The 21,777-nt window shown below is 44.5% G+C and overlaps 1 protein-coding gene across 4 annotated transcripts in view; it reads right to left on the bottom strand.

The window, feature by feature from the left end:
* LTBP4 (latent transforming growth factor beta binding protein 4) overlaps nt 1–21,777 on the bottom strand; it is a 1,245,426-nt gene that overhangs the window by 302,505 nt on the left and 921,144 nt on the right. For all 4 annotated transcript variants that reach the window (XM_085625396.1, XM_085625398.1, XM_085625397.1 and 1 more), the window contains exon 9: nt 20,158–20,229. In XM_085625396.1, coding sequence (XP_085481522.1) covers nt 20,158–20,229 — 72 coding nt within the window. The remainder of the gene's footprint in view (nt 1–20,157; nt 20,230–21,777) is intronic.

Raw genomic sequence — 21,777 nt, 5'->3', positions numbered from 1 at the left:
AGTGGACCTTGTGCACCTCCTCTCGGTTAATCATTTACTGATAAACCTCAGGCCCCGCCTTTCTTAACCCCATCACTCAGAAAGTAGGACCTCTTAATAGCAGAAGCCTGTTCTAGCTGATAAGAGGGGTCTGTTTCTTTTCCTGGCACCTGCATTAGCTTTAGAGACACACTTTACAATCTGTTGGTAGAAACCTGAGTCTCTTTGTCACACTCTGTTAAGCAGTTGTGGGGGTGGGGGGGTTTGTAACATCCAATTAGACTCATTGAATTCATACAGGCAGCATACTATCCAGCATATACAAAAGCCAGGCAAGGAGGCCCACACCAGCTCCCAAGGACAGCCCATTTGTCCCAGTCTGTCAAAAATGACCACATCCGAGTGAAGCAGCAAAATACTTAGATAAGAAGCCAGCAACGTCTAGGAGATAAGTTGCAGAGGAGAGCTGAAGCTAGGACCTCAGACATTAAGATAAGGTGGGCTGAGACAAGAGGTGGGAGAGCCTCCAAGCTTGTCAATGGATATATATCATGCAGCTGTCAAAATGCCCTCAGATTATTATTGACAAAGTTATGGAAACTTTTCCAATTTATTGCTGTAATCCGGGGACATGAGAACTGACATGCAACAAAGTGGGTTGACTAGTGCGTCGGTGGATGCCGTACAAAGATGCTACCACTTAAACTCTATTATTTGGGGCTTTTCGCAGCTTGTGAAGTGTATTTTGGAATGGGTATCAGCAGCATCAAGTGGTGGGGCCTAGGGAGCTTCATTGGGCGCTAGAGATTGCCACAGAAAGGAATTGTGTTCAGGACAGCTCTAATCCAAGGGCTGTCACCATGCAAGCCTACACTGTAAGACACAGTTGCGCATTGTGTGAAAAGGAATACAATGTGTCAAGAATGCACAGTACTGCAGAGTTAGTTCTTTCTGCAGGTTGATGGTGTGTGCCTCCTTCAGAATGTGGTGAGCTGCCCCTGTGTACCAAGGATCTAGAAGATAACAAATCCCTTTGAATAGGGGACATGATGTGGCCCGGTGGTGTGGAGGGGCCTCAATGACGTCCCTGGGTTAGTGCATGTGGGAAGGTAAGAGTTTGGCATATAGTGGGCAGTATTATTCAGTGACCTCATGTAATTTCACTGTAGTACATTTTACTGAAAATATTTTAGTGCAAACCAATTTCCTTAAACAACAAAGAGGCAGAAAATACATTTAATCGCATTAAGCAGAAAAAGGCACAGGTTAGACTCTAGTTTACAGTTAGCTTGCGGTTTAGAGACAGAGTTGTATTGACAGTCACAGGTATGATAGTTGTGGTAGAGTCAAATGTATGATAGTCGTGGATACAGTCAAAGGTATGATAGTCGTGGCTACAGTCAAAGGTATGATAGTTGTGGCTACAGTCAAAGGTACGATAGTCGTGGATACAGTCAAAGGTATGATAGTTGTGGCTACAGTCAAAGGTATGATAGTCGTGGATACAGTCAAAGGTATGATAGTTGTGGCTACAGTCAAAGGTATGATAGTCGTGGATACAGTCAAAGGTATGATAGTTGTGGCTACAGTCAAAGGTATGATAGTCGTGGATACAGTCAAAGGTATGATAGTTGTGGCTACAGTCAAAGGTATGATAGTCGTGGATACAGTCAAAGGTATGATAGTTGTGGCTACAGTCAAAGGTATGATAGTCGTGGATAAAGTCAAAGGTATGATTGTTGTGGCTACAGTCAAAGGTATGATAGTCGTGGACAAAGTCAAAGGTATGATTGTTGTGGCTACAGTCAAAGGTATAATAGCTGTGGCTACTGTCAAAGGTAAGGTAGTTGTGGTTACAGTCAAATATATGATAATTGTGGTAGAGTCAAAAGTATGATAGTTGCGGTTACAGTCAAAGATGTGATAGTTGTGGCTACAGTCAAAGGTATGATAGTTGTTGTTACAGTCAAAGGTATGATAGTTGTTGTTACAGTCAAAGGTATGATAGTTGTTGTTGTTACAGTCAAAGGTATGATAGTTGTTGTTGTTACAGTCAAAGGTATGATAGTTGTGGCTACAGTCAAAGGTATGATAGTCATGGATAAAGTCAAAGGTATGATTGTTGTGGCTACAGTCAAAGGTATGATAGTCGTGGACAAAGTCAAAGGTATGATTGTTGTGGCTACAGTCAAAGGTATAATAGCTGTGGCTACTGTCAAAGGTAAGGTAGTTGTGGTTACAGTCAAATATATGATAATTGTGGTAGAGTCAAAGGTATGATAGTTGCGGTTACAGTCAAAGATGTGATAGTTGTGGCTACAGTCAAAGGTATGATAGTTGTTGTTACAGTCAAAGGTATGATAGTTGTTGTTACAGTCAAAGGTATGATAGTTGTTGTTGTTACAGTCAAAGGTATGATAGTTGTGCTTACAGTTAAAGGTATGATAGTTGTGGCTACAGTCAAAGGTATGATACTTTTGGCAACAGTCAAAGGTATGATAGTTGTGGCTACAGCCAAAGGTATGATAGTTGCAGTGATAGCCAAAGGTATGATAGCTGTGGTTACAGTCAAGGTATGATAGATGTGGTTACAGTCAAAGGATCTGATATAGAATTTGGTGGACAGGTACTCTGTGGCAAACGTGACGAATATCCCATTCACATTATTACATGTGTCAGAGAATAAAAGTCCCTTGTAATTAAGCAGATGAGATATCCTCCATGTTTGCGACGAGTAACCCATCCACCAAGCTCTAAATCGGTCCCTCTATTATGATAAGGGATATAATATTTGGATGAGACATGATGGCAACAGCAGCCAACTTTGAAGCTGGGGACCTAGATTCAAGGCTGACAGGAGGCTCAAACATCCTGTGATTTTGGGAAAATCACTTACTCTCCCCGTGCCTACTAATAATAAATGTGTCCGTCTGTAATGAAAGCGCTGCTCATGTAACGGGCTTTAATACCCAGTGACGGCAGCACAGGTTAGTGTGATGGGGCAGGCCGGGATGGGGGTCAGGTAAGTCGAAATATGATGGGTGAAAAAAAATTAAATAGAAAATAATAGAAAACAACTTATCTTGCGCTCGCTGCATTGCCGACTTGGCAATGCCGCGAGCGCAAGGTAAGTGGTTTTATTTATTTTTCTATTTCATTTTACTTCTCCTGTCAAATGTTGACTTACCCGACCCCGCCCTTGTCCTGCTGCCTCACCGCTCTTACCTGTGCCGGCTGCTACTGCTGATACCTTCTGGTCAAGTTTACGCTATATAAAGAGCAAAAATTGTTAGGTTTGGTTCAGGAAAATTATTATGGTTACATCAAGGAACAGGGTTATGTTACAGTCAGTGAAAGTTTTAGGGTCAGCTTGTGGTATATATTTAGAATAATTGTATTTATTTATTTATTTTTGCAGTTTTTATATAGTGAAGACTTGGTCCAAAGGCATTACAATGCTTTACAAACATTGGCAAATGACAACTTCTTCAGCAGTAATTGATATCAATCTGAGATACTAATTCTGAAAGTGTCAAAGTCATAAAAAAGTTACTTCAACATACCCACACATCTGGAAACATCCATAGGCTGTACTGCAGAAAGTAAAAAATCTGGCTATCAAATTTTAAGAAGATCTCACCTTGCAGGCAAAAATCAACACCAAGGACACGGGTTTGAATTCCTGTTGGCCATGCTCTGAAAAGTCCTTCTAACTGTTCAGATTAACTATTGGGTGGACCTCACTACAAGACTATGGATTCTATGTCTGAATGTTTGTAATGTAATCTCACCATGAACATGTAACAATTCATTGAAAGACTAAAGCGATTGCACTGGCAGTAGGCAACGTTGTTTCTGAACCTTAAGACTCCTGAATGCGTAAAATGCTCTGTAACTCACTTCCCTGACTTGGTGGAATAAAAAAATAATTATAAAATGCTCAGTCAAATGCCCAAGGCTTACCTAACAAAAATAAAATGAAGCTTGAAAAAATAGTACTCCACCACCATCTAACCAGGACTCTACATTCAGCTAGTTGAGATCAGACGCACCAAGGAGGATTTCAATGACAAAAACAGAGAGAGATCCCTTGGCCTTTAGTGATTGGGATTTTGAAAAATTGAAGCCTAAGACTAAGTGTAGAACCACAAACAGCAAACATTTTTGGGACGTACTTGAATAACTGCGCCTGTTCTGACTAGTTGTAGAATGGGAAGTGACAACAGAAAGTATTGCGATGGAGAAATACCACCAATCACAAGTCAGAATTCACATTCACAAATCAACACAGCCATGTCTACCTGCTTCCACATGCTCTGTGGCCTTCACAAGATCTTCAAGTGGATCCCCACCAATCCAGGGAAATGGTCACCCATGCGCTCGTCAGCAGCAGACTCAACTACAGCAATGCACTCTAATCCTGCACCAATTAGAAACTCCCAAAAAAATGCAGACCATCCAGAATACCTCCGCCAGACTCATTCTGAACATCCTATGCTGCAACCATATCACCGACCACCTGAGAGACCATCACTGGCTACCTGTCAACAGGAGAATCACATTCAAGCTTCTCATGCATGCCTACAAAGCCCTCCACAACTCTGGATCTGCATACCTCAACCACCGCCTCTCCTTATACACCCCCACCAGACATCTCAGCTCTGCCCAACTGCCCTGGCCGCCGTCCCACAGATCCACAAGATCACAGCTGGAGGAAGATCCTTCTCCCACCTCGCTGCGAAGACCTGGAACTCCCTGCCATTGCATCTCAGGCAATCAACATCACTGCCGCAATTCAGGAAGGACCTCAACTTAAAACCTGGCTCTTCGACTGAACTGCAGCCGCAGCCCTCCCAGAACCCCCCAGCACCTTCAGACCCTCAAGGGTGAGTAGCTGCGCTTTAAAAGTCCTTGATTGATTGACATCTGGACATCGGGAGAGGTTATATCTAAGCTCAAGAAGTATTCAAAGAAACCACCCTGCGTACCTTTTGTGTTTTTTAGCATTCACAGCTAATCATTGCAGCTGATTTGGTGCTATTCTGCATGAATAACTCATGCGAACACATGCCAGGAAAATAATAGGATGTGGAAAACATACCACAATTGGTGACCAACCTCATGATGATTTCCGATTTCTACTGAGAGATTTTGATTAAATGTAAGAGTTTTCAACATGATTTGGTAATTTTGCCTTAAGCAAGATGGTCACAATCAAACATGTTGGAGTGTAAAAGAAATTGTTTTCTCTGTCTGACGGAAACAACTAAGACATAACTTCAGTGGCCACCATCTTTTTTCAAACTTTGAAGAGAGGAAGGAAGGCGGGATGTCTTATCACAAAAAGGTACATGTTCTACTGCATCGGCCCGAACAAAGAGAAGGAAATCCCTTGCATGAAGAACAGTTGATCGTTGGGTTACTAACAGTCTCCTTACCTGTGAGCTTTGATTTTTGGCACTAGAAAGTATGATATGGATGGATTTGTTTGTTCATGCAAGTGGGATTGAAGTCATACAGAGTAACAGTTATGATGAAGCTAGGTCTGAGAAATATAAAGTGCAAGATTTGACCAAATCTGTCTGGAACTGTAACTAGTCATGGGTATCCTAAGCATACACTGATAAGACATTAATATTAACCTCAACTTCCCCGCTCTTCACCAAGACCTTGGATTGGTTCAGGTGAGGATGTATGTGGGACAGAAGACCAATGGTAAACCTGCAGTGTGAAAATAACTGGCTGCTCTGCTGAAGATGCTCCAGGTGGAACAAAATTTACAACAGAGCGTTTAGAGCACAAGGTAGTAAGTGGTCTACTTCTTGACCTAACACAGCCCTCTTTTTTGGTTTTTACTATTTTCGCCGTAGTCCTTCTTAGGTCATTCTTCCTCCTAAATGTTACTCAAAAAAGTAAACAAAACCTAAACAAAGGATACTAAGCAGTACTTAATTTGTAAAGAAATTAATGCCATGGTCCTTGTCAGGAAACCACAGCAGCTTGCCCCATCCATTGCGCTACTACTGATAATTCAGACTTTTTATACATTAAGAATGACTGATACCTGCCACCCAAGCTATTTTTATGGCTTTGGGTGGCAGGTATTAGTCATTTTTACTGTACATAGAATTAATAAACAACTGTTGTGTTCATCACAAAATTGGACAAACAGCGCCACCATGTGGGAGACTGTCATAAGTCCCAATGTTGACAATTAAGTGCCAGTGCTGAACCTCGGAAACCACCAGCTCAACTTAAGCACTGGTTCTATGGTTTATAAGGGGTGGATCATTGAGCACTCGCACCAGCTTCTTGTGGAATAGTACATGAAATTCACTGGTAATATATGTTTATTATGCAATAATGGAAACCTATTTATAAGCCGTTCCTATTGAAACAAGTTACATTTCTTCATAAGGTAGGTGCTCTGATGGGACTTGTCTAGGCTAAAGAGTGGAATAGCTTATCATGCCATGTTTCAGTGTAGATGGTTGAATAGCGATGACAGTCCCGGATTGCTCACCAATTAAAAAAAATTGCCTCCGATATCAGTTGAACTTGAAATGTCAGAGGGAAACTGATATATTTTACTGGAAAGTTTTCTGGAGTTTCTTATAAAATCTTAACTGACTTTCCTAACTGTCACTGTCTTGACTAACACGTTGCTTTCTGGTCTTTGTTAACCAGGATACAATATTAATTGAGATAACTTGAAATTAATAAAGTTTACAATATAACATAAATGGTTTAGAATAATCAATTTTATAATGCAGGATAATGTTTTCTACATATATATCATTCTTAATACCGGATTTTGGGAGAACACAAAGACAACAAGAAAACACAGATTGTTATTTTTGGAAATGGCAACTTGATTTCATGAGCACTTGGCACAGTGATGTACTCACACTGTAGCTCTGCGCGCTGAATACAGCTTGTAAACACATTCCTGGAATGGATTGGCTGACAAGGAAGCCTTGGAAAGGGGGTGGCAGGCTCAAAAGAAAACAAACAATAAAAAGCCTGCTACGCTTAAACCCAAAACAAGAGAATGATTGGTTTCTGTGTACATTGCATCTGTAAGAAAAAATAGTCCCTCATATTTTGCTATGTGAACACTCCATCGGAGGTGCGAAAATACCCCACAGAGCCAGTAGAATCAGGTGAGAGGGTAGTTAGTACTCCTCAGGGTGGAGCTAAATCCATCTCAGTGTATTTTAAAGCATTGGTAACAATAAGCATTGCAGACCGCTGTGCTGCCAAGCCAATGATAAACAAGCATTGGCAAATCCAATACGTCTCACCTATTTAAGAACTGTGGGCTTTGTCTATTTTTTGTTAGCCATGTTGTACAGCAGCACAGCTGCTGGGCAGCACGATTAAAAGTACATTTTAAAAAATGCCATGATGCGGTCAATGCTGGAAACATCATAGCACTTCCTGTTTTTTACACGTTCAACCATGCAGCACACCAGCCACGCTGCTGGACAACATGGCTTAAAAACGTTGCGCTAATAGTAGTTACAATCGGAAGTGGCTCTTTCAGATGTGCCTGCGCTTCAAATACAACACAAAAAATTAACAAACAAAATCATGGAAAGACAAAAATTAAAGAATTTACAGTTTTCAAAAAGGATACTGATAATACCTAATGGAAGTCTATTTTACCTCTATTTGATAATAACCTTTTCTTTGAACATTTCATCATTGCAAAAGGCATCAATATTGAAAGACTGGTTCCCAGTTCAACAATTTCACCTCAATATTTAATGTTGCCTCAGGAGCGAGGGTTTTTGTTTAATTCCTCGCTCTGATTTGTTGTGTTTGCAAAGCGTGCTGCAGCTTTATTCTAGGTAGGGTGTGCAAACACATTACTTTTGTATTAAGACACTGCACATTTATGAAACGATGCTGCAAGTAGTGACAGTCAATAAAGGCACAACCCCTTCCACAAACCCTTCCAGTCTGTTTATTTCTCTTTGCTCACAGATTATGCATGGTCTCCAGCTTTTTCCCCGCTTTCACTCTTCATTAAATATTTTTCTGATGGGGAAATAGGGCGATATACATTTATAGAGACGTCCTGCTCTATACAGACACCTCTTAGAAAAGGGCCCACGGTGACAACGTCTACGTCACTAGGATTGCCTCACTTTCATTGGGGTAAAGTTCAGTAGCTGGGTCAAGGCTACGAATAGGCTGAAAACATTTAAAGAAACAATATCAGCCGAAATATAGAGCCGTAAATGAGGCATTGCATGGCTTGCATAATGTGTAGGTGCAGAGGTGTTGCATGCCTTTTTGGAGTATTTTTTTTATGGTAACATAGACTAGAATTATATTTTTGTACTGGATAGATAAACATCTGAAAATGTTTTTGAAACGCTCAGCGCAGTGCTTAATTTGAGCCAGTGGTTCCCGGTGCTCAGCACCGGCACTTAATTGCAACACCAGAACTTAGAACAGTCTGCCACATGGTGGCACTGTTTGTCTAATTTACAAATAAGTGCAACAACAGCTGTTTTTTAATGTTATATACATTTAAAAAAATGACTAATACCTGCTGCTCAAGCCATTGTTATAGCTTTGGGGGCCTGGAATAGTCTTATTGGTCCCGTTTGTGGGACTGTGATGGTTAATAGTTGTGTTGGTATTGTCAATGTCAGCGCTGGAAGGGCAATGGGTAGTGCAAGCTACAGTGGCCTCCAGACGAGGGCCCTGACACCTATTTATTCACACTGTCAGACCCTGCACGTTTCGGAGAGCAGCACATTACTAAACATCCGCTAAATAACAGGAGTGGAGCTCTGGATGCAAACCCACTGCTACTTTCCCGAGCTGATAACATTTCTGACTGTGCTGTGGAGCTTGGCTGATTCTTCTTTTTTTTCAAAGCCTTATGACGCGGTAAGCTCTGGCCATGTCATAACGCTTTGTTTTTTGTTTATTGCAGAGGGAGGGCAGGTCGGTAGGTAACAAGGAGGAAGGGATGGGGAGTCGGGGGGCACTATGAAGAACAGAGGGTGGAAGGGGGTTGGGGCAGAACGGAGGGACGGAAGGGCTTCTATAATCACCCAGACAATGTGAGAGTGCAAGGGATAGTCTGAGGATAAGCAACAACATGGGCATCAACAGAAGAAGTGCGAGTGAGGCAAGCGACAATACGAGTTGGGGAAAAAACGTCAGACATTCACAAGGTATGCACTCTGGTGGACTGCTCAAACCCCAATAAAAAAGTAGCGACTAGAAGATGAGCTGTGAAAGGACACAAGTAATGGATCCATGCTCTATGGGAGAGAGAAACCCACAAAAGGAGGGAAGCCTAAGCGGCCGCCAGGATATTGCAACATAAATTAGCAAATTTAGCAGCATAATAACAGGAATGTGGCTGGTGCCTTGGGTGGAGTACAGTGCCTGTTTTTGGGGTGGGGTGCGGTGTCTTGATTGGGGGTGGGGTGGTGGTGGAGCAATGGTGGGGTGGAGTGCCTTGATTGGGGGATGTGAGGCGGTTTGCATTTGGTCAGATGATGGTGGTGTGAAGTGTACTCGGATGGTGGTGGGATCAAGTGCCTTGGGTGGTGTTGGGAAGATGGTGGGGTGAGTACCTTGGGTGGGGTAATGGTGAGGTGGAGTGCATTTGGTGAGGAAGCAGGCCCTTTAAAAAAAAAAAATTGCCCCAGTGGTTCCCGATGTATGCCTACAGGCAGCGGGCCAAATTCTTCCTGTATATAAAAAAAGTACTGCCCCCAGAGGGTTTGGCGGCATGCACATGGGCTGCGGTCCAAATTATTTCCTTTTTTAAAAAATGTTTCCCTCCCCAGCTGGTCTAGCTGCATACTCATGAGCAACGGGTCAGAATTCTTCCTTGTTTAAAAAAATATTGCACCCAGCAGATCCTGGAGCATGCACACAAGTGACAAACCCAAATTCTTACTTTTTTTTAAAAATGTATAAATTGCTCCCAGCAGATCCCACCGCATGCCCATGGGCGGCGGGCCCAAAATCTTTCCGTTAGAAAAAAATAATATTCCCAACATTCCCAACACCATGTCCCATCACATGTCCATGGGCTGCAGGCCAGAATTCTTTCTTTTTTTTTTAAATGTCCCCCGCATATCCATGGGTAGAGGGCCCAAATTCTTTAAAAAAATATATATATATTGCAGAGCAACTGCATCTTGCTGGGCAGGGAAAAAACGTACCTGAACTTTGGTGTCCCAGTGCTAGCAACATTAGTCTTCTCGTTTTCTTTTTCTTTCTGCAGCAGGATCGCTCCAGGCTCCACCAAGCATGGGGATGTAATGCAGTAGCAGGCAAGAGAATAAACAGAAACTTTGCCTGCCTGCTGACCCTCCCCTCCTTTTTTCTTTGGCTCAGCGGTCAACGTTGGGCCAATAAAAGGAGGCGTCACATTCTTTGAGTGCAGGCTTTTTTTTTACAAAACTGCCAATATAGCGATTAGTTTGCCAATCGTTAGATTGCAAAATTCTTAAGCGTCTGTCTAAGGCTGCTGACTAATAAGAAGCAGGCAAATGAGAGTGACAATGAAGCTGACCAGTGGTAAGTAGTGGGTAGCCTCCAAGTTCAAAACAATTTTGTCTCAAAGTGAGACCTAAAAGGAAGCCGAAAGGGATGTTGCATTAGAAGAGATGTTATGGAGTGATATGATGCCTTTTGCAAATTTCACAGGAGATCTGTGTTGGACCTGGTCCTTTTTAAAGGGTTATCCCTAACAATTTTGCCTTCCTCCTCTATTTTATCTGACCTGTTTTGTTGGCTTTAGGACTCTGGGCACTTTACCACTGTTATTCAGTGCTAAAGTACATTTGCTCTCTCCTTTAAACATGGTATGATTGGTCTACACCTGTTTGGCATATTTAATTTACCTGTAAGTGTCTTGTACAGTGGTATTCCATATATCCCGGGGCTGTAAATAAAATGCTACTAATCAAACAGCAGTGCTGCTAGCAACATCCACAGCAGTAACCTTTCAGACCTGTCCCAGGCCTTCCACTGCAGTGCCTGTGTGCGCAGTTTGCTGCCGCATTGACTTGGCATTTGAAGTTACTTGCCGAGCCTGAAACTACCCTTTTTCAACATATACGTCACCCCTAAGGTCGGCCCAAGGAAGCACTATTGGCAGGGTGCTGTGTAGGTAAAAGGTAGGACATGTGCCTTTATTGTGTGGCATGTCCCGGTACTGACAAAGAGCCTATTTGGTTTCTCATCACTGAGAGTGCTGCTCCTCTCATAGGTTAGCATTGGGAATTCCCTTATATGCTTAAAAGTGGTCATTTCTGATCTGAAAGGAGTAGCGTTGCCATGTTTGGTATGTTTTGAATAGTGGTGACATATCCTGCTTATTGATGTAAGTAGATTTTTCATTACTATGGTAGAAATGTCACTTTTAGAAAGGAAGAATTCCCGCAAGGAATTTATTCACATAAATGTGTTTGACCAGTTTGTATGCAATTCAATATGTCATAATTTGACAGCAACAATTGAATTGAAAGTTATTTTAAGAAAAAATCAAGTAAACATAATTATTTAGAGAGGAAAAGAACAATTCTAAAGCAGGTGTGTAGATTAATAATGGTGATTTGAAAATAAAATATGTTTATATATACAATAGGTGTAACTATCTCAACATACATTGACAATAGTTTTTGCTGAACTACATATATCTTAAGGGACCATATGCCAATGTATAGAATGTCCAAATCCTATATTCAGTATTTGAAACTGCCCATTTAGTAGTACTAGGCTACAAATAGCCCATTTGACAAAAACTTTTAGAAGAAATTGGACAGTGCAGCAACGTTTTGGTCTATGTCGCTGTAAATCAATGAGGCCATCTTAAGACACATCTAATTCATGTCCAACGCCACGGGGAAGCCACAACCCGTTGGGAGACATTAATGTTGTACCCTGACATCAGTGATTTTTTGCCCTATTTAACGTTTGGTGTCATCCACCAAACAATTCAAATAAATCGTCCGTGTCTCTATGATATTGACACAAGGGACTCCTCAATCTTCATTGATAGCACAATTAGTCATGATGATAGATTTAGTGGCTCCTATCAGAGCAAGTCCTCTGAGTCCAACATACAACTGCCAATTTTGGGACCTCAGAGAGGAGTCTTCCATCATCTTGAAATATCCACAGTGCTAAAAATGGTCTTGTTGATTTATAGCTACAAAGACCAAAATGTCGACGCACTGTCCAATTTTCTTTAAATGTTTTGGTCAAATGTGTTATTTGTAGCCCAGTTCTACATGCTGGACAGGTTCAAATACTGAATATGGGATTTGGGAATTTTTTACATTGGCATGTGATCCCTTAAGATAGATGTCATTCAAGAAAAAACGTTGTCAATGTATGTTGAGATTGATTCTTTTGTGATCCCCTATTGTATATATAAATATATATTTATTCAATACAAAATTATTAATCTATACACCTGCTTTAGAATTGTTCTTTTTCCTCTCAAATTATTATGTTTACCTGAATATTTCTTTAAATAACTTTCAATTGAATTGATGATGTTAAAATATGACACATTGAATTGCATACAAATCGATCAAATACATTTACGTAAATAAATTCCTTGCAGGCATTCTTATCAATTCTATTACTGTCTACCAAAGCCCCGTGGGAATATTAGGTTGCCCTTTTTCTCTAGATAGACTTTTAGAAAGTGGGCATTTCACTGTGCGTACGCCTCTTGTGTTTTGCAGCCTGACTCCAATCCACATCTACGGTAGAGTGACAGCTGGGCTTTGTGAATACTTTCCAGAAAGCCATCACACAGGAAGGGTTGGGTGTAACAGGGTTGCATCTGCATTCATATGCACACTGAATGGTCTTCCTGGATGGGAGAGAGGGAAGTGGGGCACACCTACATTTGTAAAGGCTGGGCCCTGCCCTCACACAAAGGACTTGTTTACAAGACATTTTGAGTGTCAGTACAGGGGCTCTAACCCCATGGTTGTAGACACTGTGTGGACTTGTAGCCAGATGCTGCTGGCTTTAAAGACTGCATATTGTCAGATGGAACTGATATGCTGCCAGTAAGAACTGTTATTGGACTGACTTGCTTGTTGTGCTGACCTGTGGCCTGCTGGGCTACTAGAAGGACTGTAATTTTGCACAAGGGCCCTGATGTGCTGGTCTGCCTACCTGCTTCCTCCTGTGCCCCCAAGTGTTCTCCAAGGAGAGATGGTTTATGCCCCTTGTCCCTGCCAGTACAGCACATGGTGAGCACTGTTGGAGACTCTTGTGTTTTCACTCAACGTGTGCTGGGAGCGCTGTGTATTTCTCCGGTGTCTCTAACCTTTTGGCAAAGTTAGTGCGAGGTGAGCACTGCAGTCTTAAACCAGCGTGTGGGGAAGTGCTGTTCCTGGCTCCATGAGAGCAGCCTGTCTATTACTTTTACTGTGCCCACCCCCTATTAGAAAGGGGGAACTCGATGTGCAGTGCCTGGGGGAAAAGGGCCACACAGGGGCACCAACGCTCAAGTTGCAGACCCTGTGATCGGCCGTTTAATCCCCCCTGTCCATTAGACCCATTCTAGGTGGAAGCTGTTGGTTTGAGGAAAGTCACCTGTGTGGAGGCGCGAGCTGAAGGGCCGCCTCTGGTGCAGGCACTTTTCCGGGCTGACAAGGATCACCATAACCCTGTAGGCTATCTACTGGGCAGAGAAAACCAACTCAACCTAGGAGGAGTTGTGTGCTTGTCCTACGCTTCCTTCGCAGGTGGTTCGGTGCTCCCAGTGGGAGGAGCCCGGCTGAGAATAGCGATCTCCGCTTCATGGTAGCTGAGGGTCCTGACAGGTGGCGGAGTCTATCCCACCACTCCATTGCCTCTCCTTACTGAAGCCAAAAGGTACTGTGTGTTGGAAAGGTGCACTGCACGCTCGCGGGCAGCTGCATTTGAGCACATTACAAGTGAAGAGTGAGTATCCGAGTTTGTGCCTTCCCCCATCACTCTGTTTTACATACCTTGGGGCGTTTATCTGTTTGTCACCACATGGGGAGAAGCCTGAAGGAGACCCTGCTTCAGGGTTTAGGGAAGCGACAAAAATTACTGTATCCCTGTTAGAAGGCACATAGGTGCTCCTGTGGTCTCAGTGTTAAATTAGCAACTCATCTGTTCTTATGCAACCAGACTCACAAGGATTACAGCCATAACCCTGCTAATAAGAGCACAGGGGTTCCGGCCTATATGATGTTATTGTTGCTGCTGTGTTTATGGTGTTAACTAGTACTGATGTTGATACCTGGTGATTCATGTATTTTCTCCCTGTAACCTAATTGCTGCATTTCATGTCCTGATATTATGATATGTGTTGTTTTTACCTTGCAGTGTCAGGATAATGAGCATTATTTCAGGATTTGCCTTGTATGCGCAGTGATGTTGTATTCATGACATGTGCAACATATACGTCTTTATCTTATTGCATTAACTGTGATGTTTCGACAATTGCCTAGTTGACAAAGTGATTACTGGTTTATGTGGTTTTGGTCTACGTTTATATGCAATACAGGAACGTATTTTTATATAATACTTTGTGGAGTCTCTTTTGTGGTGTGTTTATTATGTCAGTGGTGTAGCAGTGACACAATAAACACACCAGCTAGAGCTGGTGTGTAGCAGAGGCCGCCCCCGATGAGGGCCTCGCGCCATAACGGACGCCAGAGCTCTGCAAGAAACCGGTTTACGCCACCGGGAGGTGCCCCGAAGCAGAGGGGGGCGCTTCCCGCACAGCAAACTCACGCCTGAGAGGCGCCAGGTCACCAGGCCAGTAGGGGGGACAGATGACGGTTCAAAATCTCCCAATCAGGGGCCCACCACCGCCCGAGATCTACCGGGGGAATTGAAAGGGGGGATATAAGTCGCCGCTCCCCGTATTGCAGCTCACTACTGCATCGTGGAGCTGAGGAGTGGCGCTCCAAAGGTTTTCAAGATTTCCTTACCGGGCGGTGGCGCGGACTATTGCTGCATGTTCTGTTGCTGTTCCTGCTTCTTTCTGAGGGTTGTGGCGTCTGGTCGCGGGACGGGATAATTAGTTGGAAAATTGCTGCCTTGTTTCTGCACCCCCCCCCCCCTCCCCTGCCCCTCGACTTTAGCGGGAAATGCTGCACGCTGGTGCCAGGATCGCTCCCCTAGCTTCCCCTGCAGCAGACTGCGGTAGCAGGGCCAGCCCCAGTGCCAGCATCCGGATTCCTCTAGGCATTTCAGAGCAGAGGGGGGGCCAAGGACAGCAACAGGCAGGAGGGCTGGTCATCCACCTACATTCAGCACTCCTGACGGGGGGAGAGAGAGACTGTTGTCATCCTTCCCGCTCCTGTATTTTAGAGCAGACCGGCGTCTCAGAGCAGCGGAGCCAGAGAAGCAGCGAGTGGGAGGCTCAATCGGCTGCAGCCTGAGCGGTTTCCCCTACCTAGGTGTGGTCTGGACCAAACAGGCCTATGAGTAGTTGACGCGAGGACGAGTGACTACACTGTACCGCTGAGTGCACCCCGCAGTTACAATTTCGGATTGCAGCCCAGTCTTCTCTTATCCCTGGGTGGTAATTTTTCATAAGATAACCTCGGCGGCCCTTTTACAAATTCAAATCCGGGGTGCTTGGTTAACCAGCATCTGGCTCCTGAGGGATCGTTCACGCTATTCCTTTAGAAACTACGTTCTACCAAGTGTAGTCAAAGCAGAGAAATCTTTTAAAAGAAAAGGTGACCACTTGGATAAAAAAGCATAAGCAAACCACAGCACTGAATTACTGATTTGAAGGAATAATCCCCGTTGGTGCATATAAAGGGCGGCAGCACCCCGCCGCGTGTCAAGAGACAACAGCACGCAGGTCAAAGGGAAGTAGGCTACAATGGCGAACCTCAACAAGGGGGAACAACCAGCCGAACTTAGCGAATTATTGGGGCAAATCAGGTCAGCATCTGAAGCACAAGGGACTGGGTGGCTGCAGATGCACATAGAGGGGGAAGCAGAGAAAGGAGCCGACCAATCAACGGAGCCCTCTGTTCGTTCAGTGACCAGGAAGAGGCTTAGAGCCCCAGCACCAAGGAAGCCTGAGGCCAAGAAGGATGCCAGGGGACACGACCTGCCGCCTATAGCCATCCCAGCAGCATCAGGACTGAGCGGAATGGACAATGCAACAAGTGGTCAGCATATTGGTGTGATTGTGCAAGAATGCCCGAAGGAATTTGTGCCATTGTTATTGAGTAGCCAGGGCGCACAGGGGCTGGGGGCTGCAGGCACTGCACCGCAAGGGGGGGTCTTAGGGCTGCCATGACATCTTATTGACCCGGGTAGTACACGCCACGAACGTCTGCGGAGCCAGCCGACTGGGTCAGGCAATCACAGCACCCAGGTGCTGGAACTAGGGGGTGGGTCAGCATCCTGCATTGAGGCTTGGAGTAGTGCAAACGGAGCAAGCAACCAAGATAGAACAGGTCACCCCCTGAGGCATACACCAGGCCACCAGGCCCCGCATCCTTGGTCACGAGAGCCACCGGGTTGGCAAGCCTCATCCCTTTAGCGGTGAAGGAGAGGATATGGAGAATGGAGTTCATAGATATCTTCTCATTGTTAGAGATACAATTAGATGGGCTAGACTTAACGATGTGTGATAAAAAGGATGCGGACAGGAGGGAGGGGCAAAAGGAAAGAAAGGAGATAATTGGTTGGATGCCCTCAGGATTATGTCCTGCATTATCGTTGAGAAATTTCTACAGAAAGCAGCGGATCTGTGGCTGTATGAGGCCATTATCCAGGGGGCGCACAGGCAGTTCCCAGGGGATGCATGGTTAGAATATGATAAAGGTTTCAGGTTGAAAATGCAGACCCACCCTGAGATGGAATGGAACAAGGAAGACGTGTCTGGTTTCATACATATAATGATGTTGGCTGAAGAGGTTAAAACATGGGCAAGAAAAAGTGAGGGCTTCCTTTCACAAAGGCAAAGGGAGGTCATTTTACAGGCCCAAGACATATAATAATTGGAAACCCACACCTACCAGCAGGCCTCCAGCCATCTGCTGGAAATACGAGGCCAATGAGTGCACATGGGGGGCCGCTTGTAAGTTTCAGCACATATATTCCCTATGGGGGGAGGGCACCCAGCAGCTGGGTGCAGACGCAAGGGGAGAAAAAAGTGAGAGAGAAGCACTAATACTGTCACAGGGGCGGCAGTGGGACTAAAGGACTTGAATAGCTACCAGCTAGAAACATCCCCCTATAACACGCACCAACTCAAGCGGCTAGCTAACAAATACCATAACAAAGAGAGCGCAAGGATGCTAGTGAAAGGTTTTGAAGAGGGGTTTGTCATACCATGTGAAGGCCCCTTGCACACAGGCTACGCCAAAAACATGAAATCAGCGTTGCAGCATCCAGAGATAGTGAGGCAAAAAATTGACAAAGAAATAGCACTAGGTAGGGTCGAAGGCCCCCTGCCCCCCCTGGTACCAAAGGTACTGGTGATATCTCCATTGGGGGTAGTGCCCAAGAAGGAAGCTGGCCAGTTCAGACTCATCCACCACCTCTCCTTTCCAGAGGGGGAGTCCGTCAACAATGGCATTAGCTCGGAGGTGTGCCCGGTGGGCTACGCGACAGTAGATAATGCCATTGACCTGGTAAGAGCGGCAGGCCAGGGTGCCCTCATGGCCAACGCCGACATTGAATCCGCATTCTGGCTCCTCCCAGTCCACCCGTGAAGGTTTCACCTGCTGGGATTTCAATAGGGGGGCACTTATTTTGATGAGGCAATGCTAATGGGATGTGCAGTGTCCTGTGTATATTTTGAGCAATTTATCACCTTTTTGGAATGGGCTTTGCATAACCGGCATCCGACGGGGGGCAAACTGCACTACCACACTGACTTTTTGTTTGTAGGCCCAGCGGGGTCAGCGACTTGTGGGGTGACCTTGGCAGAATTCCAACAACAAGCAGGGAAGCTGGGAGTCCCCTTGGCAGCAGATAAAACAGTAGGCCCCTCCACCCGGCTCACATTTTTAGGGTTTCAGCTGGACTCAGTTGCAGGTCCGTCCAGACTTCCTGAGAATAAACTAAGGGAATTCAGGGATGACATTAGAAACTTAAGTGATAGGGAGAAGGCAACTCTCCGCTAGTTGCAGCAGCTTATTGGAAAGCTTAACTTCGTGGGGCCAGAGTCATCCCCACCGGTAGGGACTGTTTTACTCAGTTAACTGTAGGGCTCACACACAAACACCATCATGTTAGGCTGGTGGCAGGGGTCAAACACGATCTCATCATCCGGTACACATTTCTAGCGGATTCAGTGGCCGATTAAAAGAGAGGACTGGGTGTCGGCCAGACAGAGCGCCCTGTTCACAGACGCATCAGGCAGCTCAGGTTTCTAGGCACTGCTAGGGGCCAAGTGGTGTGCTGGGCTATGGCCGGACCGCTGGCGGAAGCAGGGAGTCACCGACAGCATCACATTTCTAGAGCTATTCCCCATTATAGTTGCCCTGATGTTCTGGAAGAAAGAATTGAGGGACATGAAGCTAACTCTCTGATCTGATAACAAAGGAGTTATGCAGGCAATCAACAGAGGGACAGCCAGGTGCCCTGACACATTAAGGCTAATGCAGCGCTTGGTTCAATTACAGTTGGAAGGGAAAATAGAGCTGACCTGATTAGCAGGCTGATGTGGCGTGTGGCAGAGTCGCATAAGGCAGTAGAAAACTCAGAAAGGAAATTGAATATCGCTGTAAGCAAATTTTGCAAGACCAACAGCTGGGAGAGCATTAGACATGGCCTCACCCACCCAGGCCGCCCGGAGCTCTCTGGGCGCAACAGGATCCACTTATCGGAGGAAGGGATGTGCGTGCACTGGAGCAACCTGTGGGGGCAGATGTCTTTAGCGGGCTGCACATAACAAACGACAAGAGATGAAAACTGACCACACTGGGGGAAACCGCAGCAAGACCGGTGCCTCCCTGGCGGCGTGGCGAAAGCAAAGGGTACATTGGTTTGGTTATGGAAGCACACCGACAGGGCGGTGTATAGAAGGAGGGCTGCTCACGTTGGGATGCCTTACGGCAGGGTGAGTAGGCCTGACAAAAAGGGGTAGCAAATGGAGACGGCCTTGCAGCCCAGCCCCCGCCAGATGGCAGGGCACAAAACAGACTAGCAAGGTAGCGAGTTGGGGTCTAACTCTGGGGAGAGGCTACCCCTTACATGCAAAGGGGCGTGGAAACCAACAGAACAATCTACGAATTGTTAGGGTGATTTACGACTCTATGATATGCAAATGAGCGATGACAAGCAAGTGACCAACAAATGATTCATGGCTGATGATTTATGACAATCATGCAGAATGATTTATGACTACAAATTTATGACTGATTGTGACATAGTGATTTAAGATACCCCAATGATTTATGACCCATGATTTATGATGAGCAACAAATGATGTATGATACCCAATTTAGAATGGTTCATGATGATGATTTATGACCCTGGCCACAAAAAGTATGTCCAGGGGAGTTTACCAATGTGTAAGTATGTAATAAATGATAAACTGCGGCCAACAACGACCACAAAAATTACAACGACTGTTGGCTGTGATTGGTAATACATATATTTAAGAGTGCATGCCGTCCGGGAATGGGCACAGTGCAGGTGTCATGAGAGCGTTGCGCAAAGGCTTTACACATTGCCTCTGGGATAAGTCTGACTGCTTGTGCCAAGCTACCAAGGGGGTGAGCAGGGGTTATCTTGGGTGTGTAACTCCCTTACCCTGCCTAGAGGGGTGGGTTCTGCCTGGCTTAAGTGCATACTATAGCCGACCAAAAACCAAATTTCTAACAATCTACCAAAAGTGGAATGAGGCATACTGACATGAGGCACAACCAGTGGGGTAATAAGATTTTGTCATGAAGACGACCCTACTGTATTTCTACGTTTCTGTCGTGCCAAAACTTGTTTATGTTAATGTGCCAATTGGTTAAACAAATAAACAATCACTATTTTTCATTCGGTGCCGACTTTCAGTTACACTGTAGGATTCAAAGTCTAGTGTGTGTCTAGCTGAATTCAATAAAATATGTTATATGGATAGCTATAGCCAAAGCAAAACAATCGCTGGACAGAAATGGAGATGGTAGGTTAACAAGTGCTTTTAAATACAAAACTCACCTACACAAGATCCATTTATTTGTTCATAGCCCTTGGGGCACTGCAGATCGCTTCTTCCTACGGCGATATTTCCTGTCGAAAAAAACATTGTTATATTTCATTAATATGCTTCAGTTTTCATGGAGGACATCTTGTAATATTGCATGATTGCTTGTCAGATTCTACAGGAGTTAGCTGTCAATGTTGAAAAGAGGGAGGGCACAGATGCACACAGGCACGCCCCGTAAATTCTCATCAGTTCAAAGTTCATTGGGTGTAAGGAGCATTTTAGCCTGCTTCTTCCTTTTTTTGGAAATGTAAACCCAGCTACAATCCTAAAGCCGGCACACCATTCTTTACATAAGGGATCTTTAAACTGTAAAAAAAAAAAATCAGCGCAGAAAACAGTGCAGCTGCAACGTCACACCCTATAAATGATGGGAAATGGAATGGAAAAGAGAGACACCGAAGGCAGCACCAGAGAGGCACAGGGAGAGAGAAACAGTGAGGACGAAGGAGAGATAACCACTAGAAAATATACTTTATACGGACAGAAGTAGCCAATCTGTGAATGTAAAGGAGTGAACCCCTTGTTATTTATGTGCTTTCCTGTTTCTCAAACCTTCTCTTGTCTGTCGAATGTTAGCAATTGAATGAACCCTGCAGTTTAACTGAAGATGATGGCCAACGTGCTCTAATCCAATCCACTGGAAAGCATGTATTGCAAAGGATAGTCTTGGCTGATAAGACCCTCTATGCATGGGCCAATTAAACAGTTAGCATGGGAAGCATGATCAGACCTACAATGTATTCTACCATTGGAATCCATAGACCAAAGCCATGATCCAATGTTTATCTCCAACCCACTTGCCCAGGATGCAGCGTGCATCCATTGTCCTCACTGATTCAGAGAGTACAAGGTTCTCCCTCACTCTCTCAGTAAATATCATAGTCAAAATCTGCCAAGTGGTGACTGTACTCATCCCATAAAGGACTGATATTGGCACAAGTGGTCCTGTTTATTGGTCTTTGCATCATACATGCAACACTTCCATCCTTCACGGGGTCACGCCATTCGGCAATGGGAGATAAGACAAAAGTGCCTAGTCACAATCATAGTGTATGTTGGAACCTCTTCAACATTATTCACATCAAAGTATCCTCAAAAGCATAGGTTCCCATATCCATGGTCATTTTCAGGTTGCAACAAATGTATTTGGTACACAGCCTTAAATGTCTGCAAGTCATGTGGAACATACAAACTGAAGCATCCATCTTAAAAACATTTAATTTTAACTCCCTCTTAATAGTCTTCACTCCCATGTGATGGCCTATGACAAGAGGATTGGTTGGTAATGGGCTAATTCCTCAAGCCCATGGCTAACTGGCAAGGAGAGTGACAGTGGTTGCATCTTAACTTTTTAGATAGAACATATATGCCACCTCTTAGGGTACATTCTCCATGAAAATAAGAGGAATGTCTTCAGTACTAAAAGTATTAATTTTATTCCAGGATATTGATAGCAATGTAATATTAGAACATTGGAATGTTAGGAGCTCCATTGAAGACAATGGAGTGCTCCGGGCTTCATATGGCTGACAGAAGCCTGGAGCGTCAACTTTCCCAATGTTGTCCTTCAC

This window comes from Triturus cristatus, chromosome 9 (genome assembly GCF_964204655.1).
Source record: "Triturus cristatus chromosome 9, aTriCri1.1, whole genome shotgun sequence".
In the NCBI taxonomy this organism is placed as follows: Eukaryota; Metazoa; Chordata; class Amphibia; order Caudata; family Salamandridae; genus Triturus; species Triturus cristatus.
The sequence above is the reverse complement of the archived record's forward strand: the minus strand, read 5'-3'. Positions and strand labels throughout refer to the sequence as shown.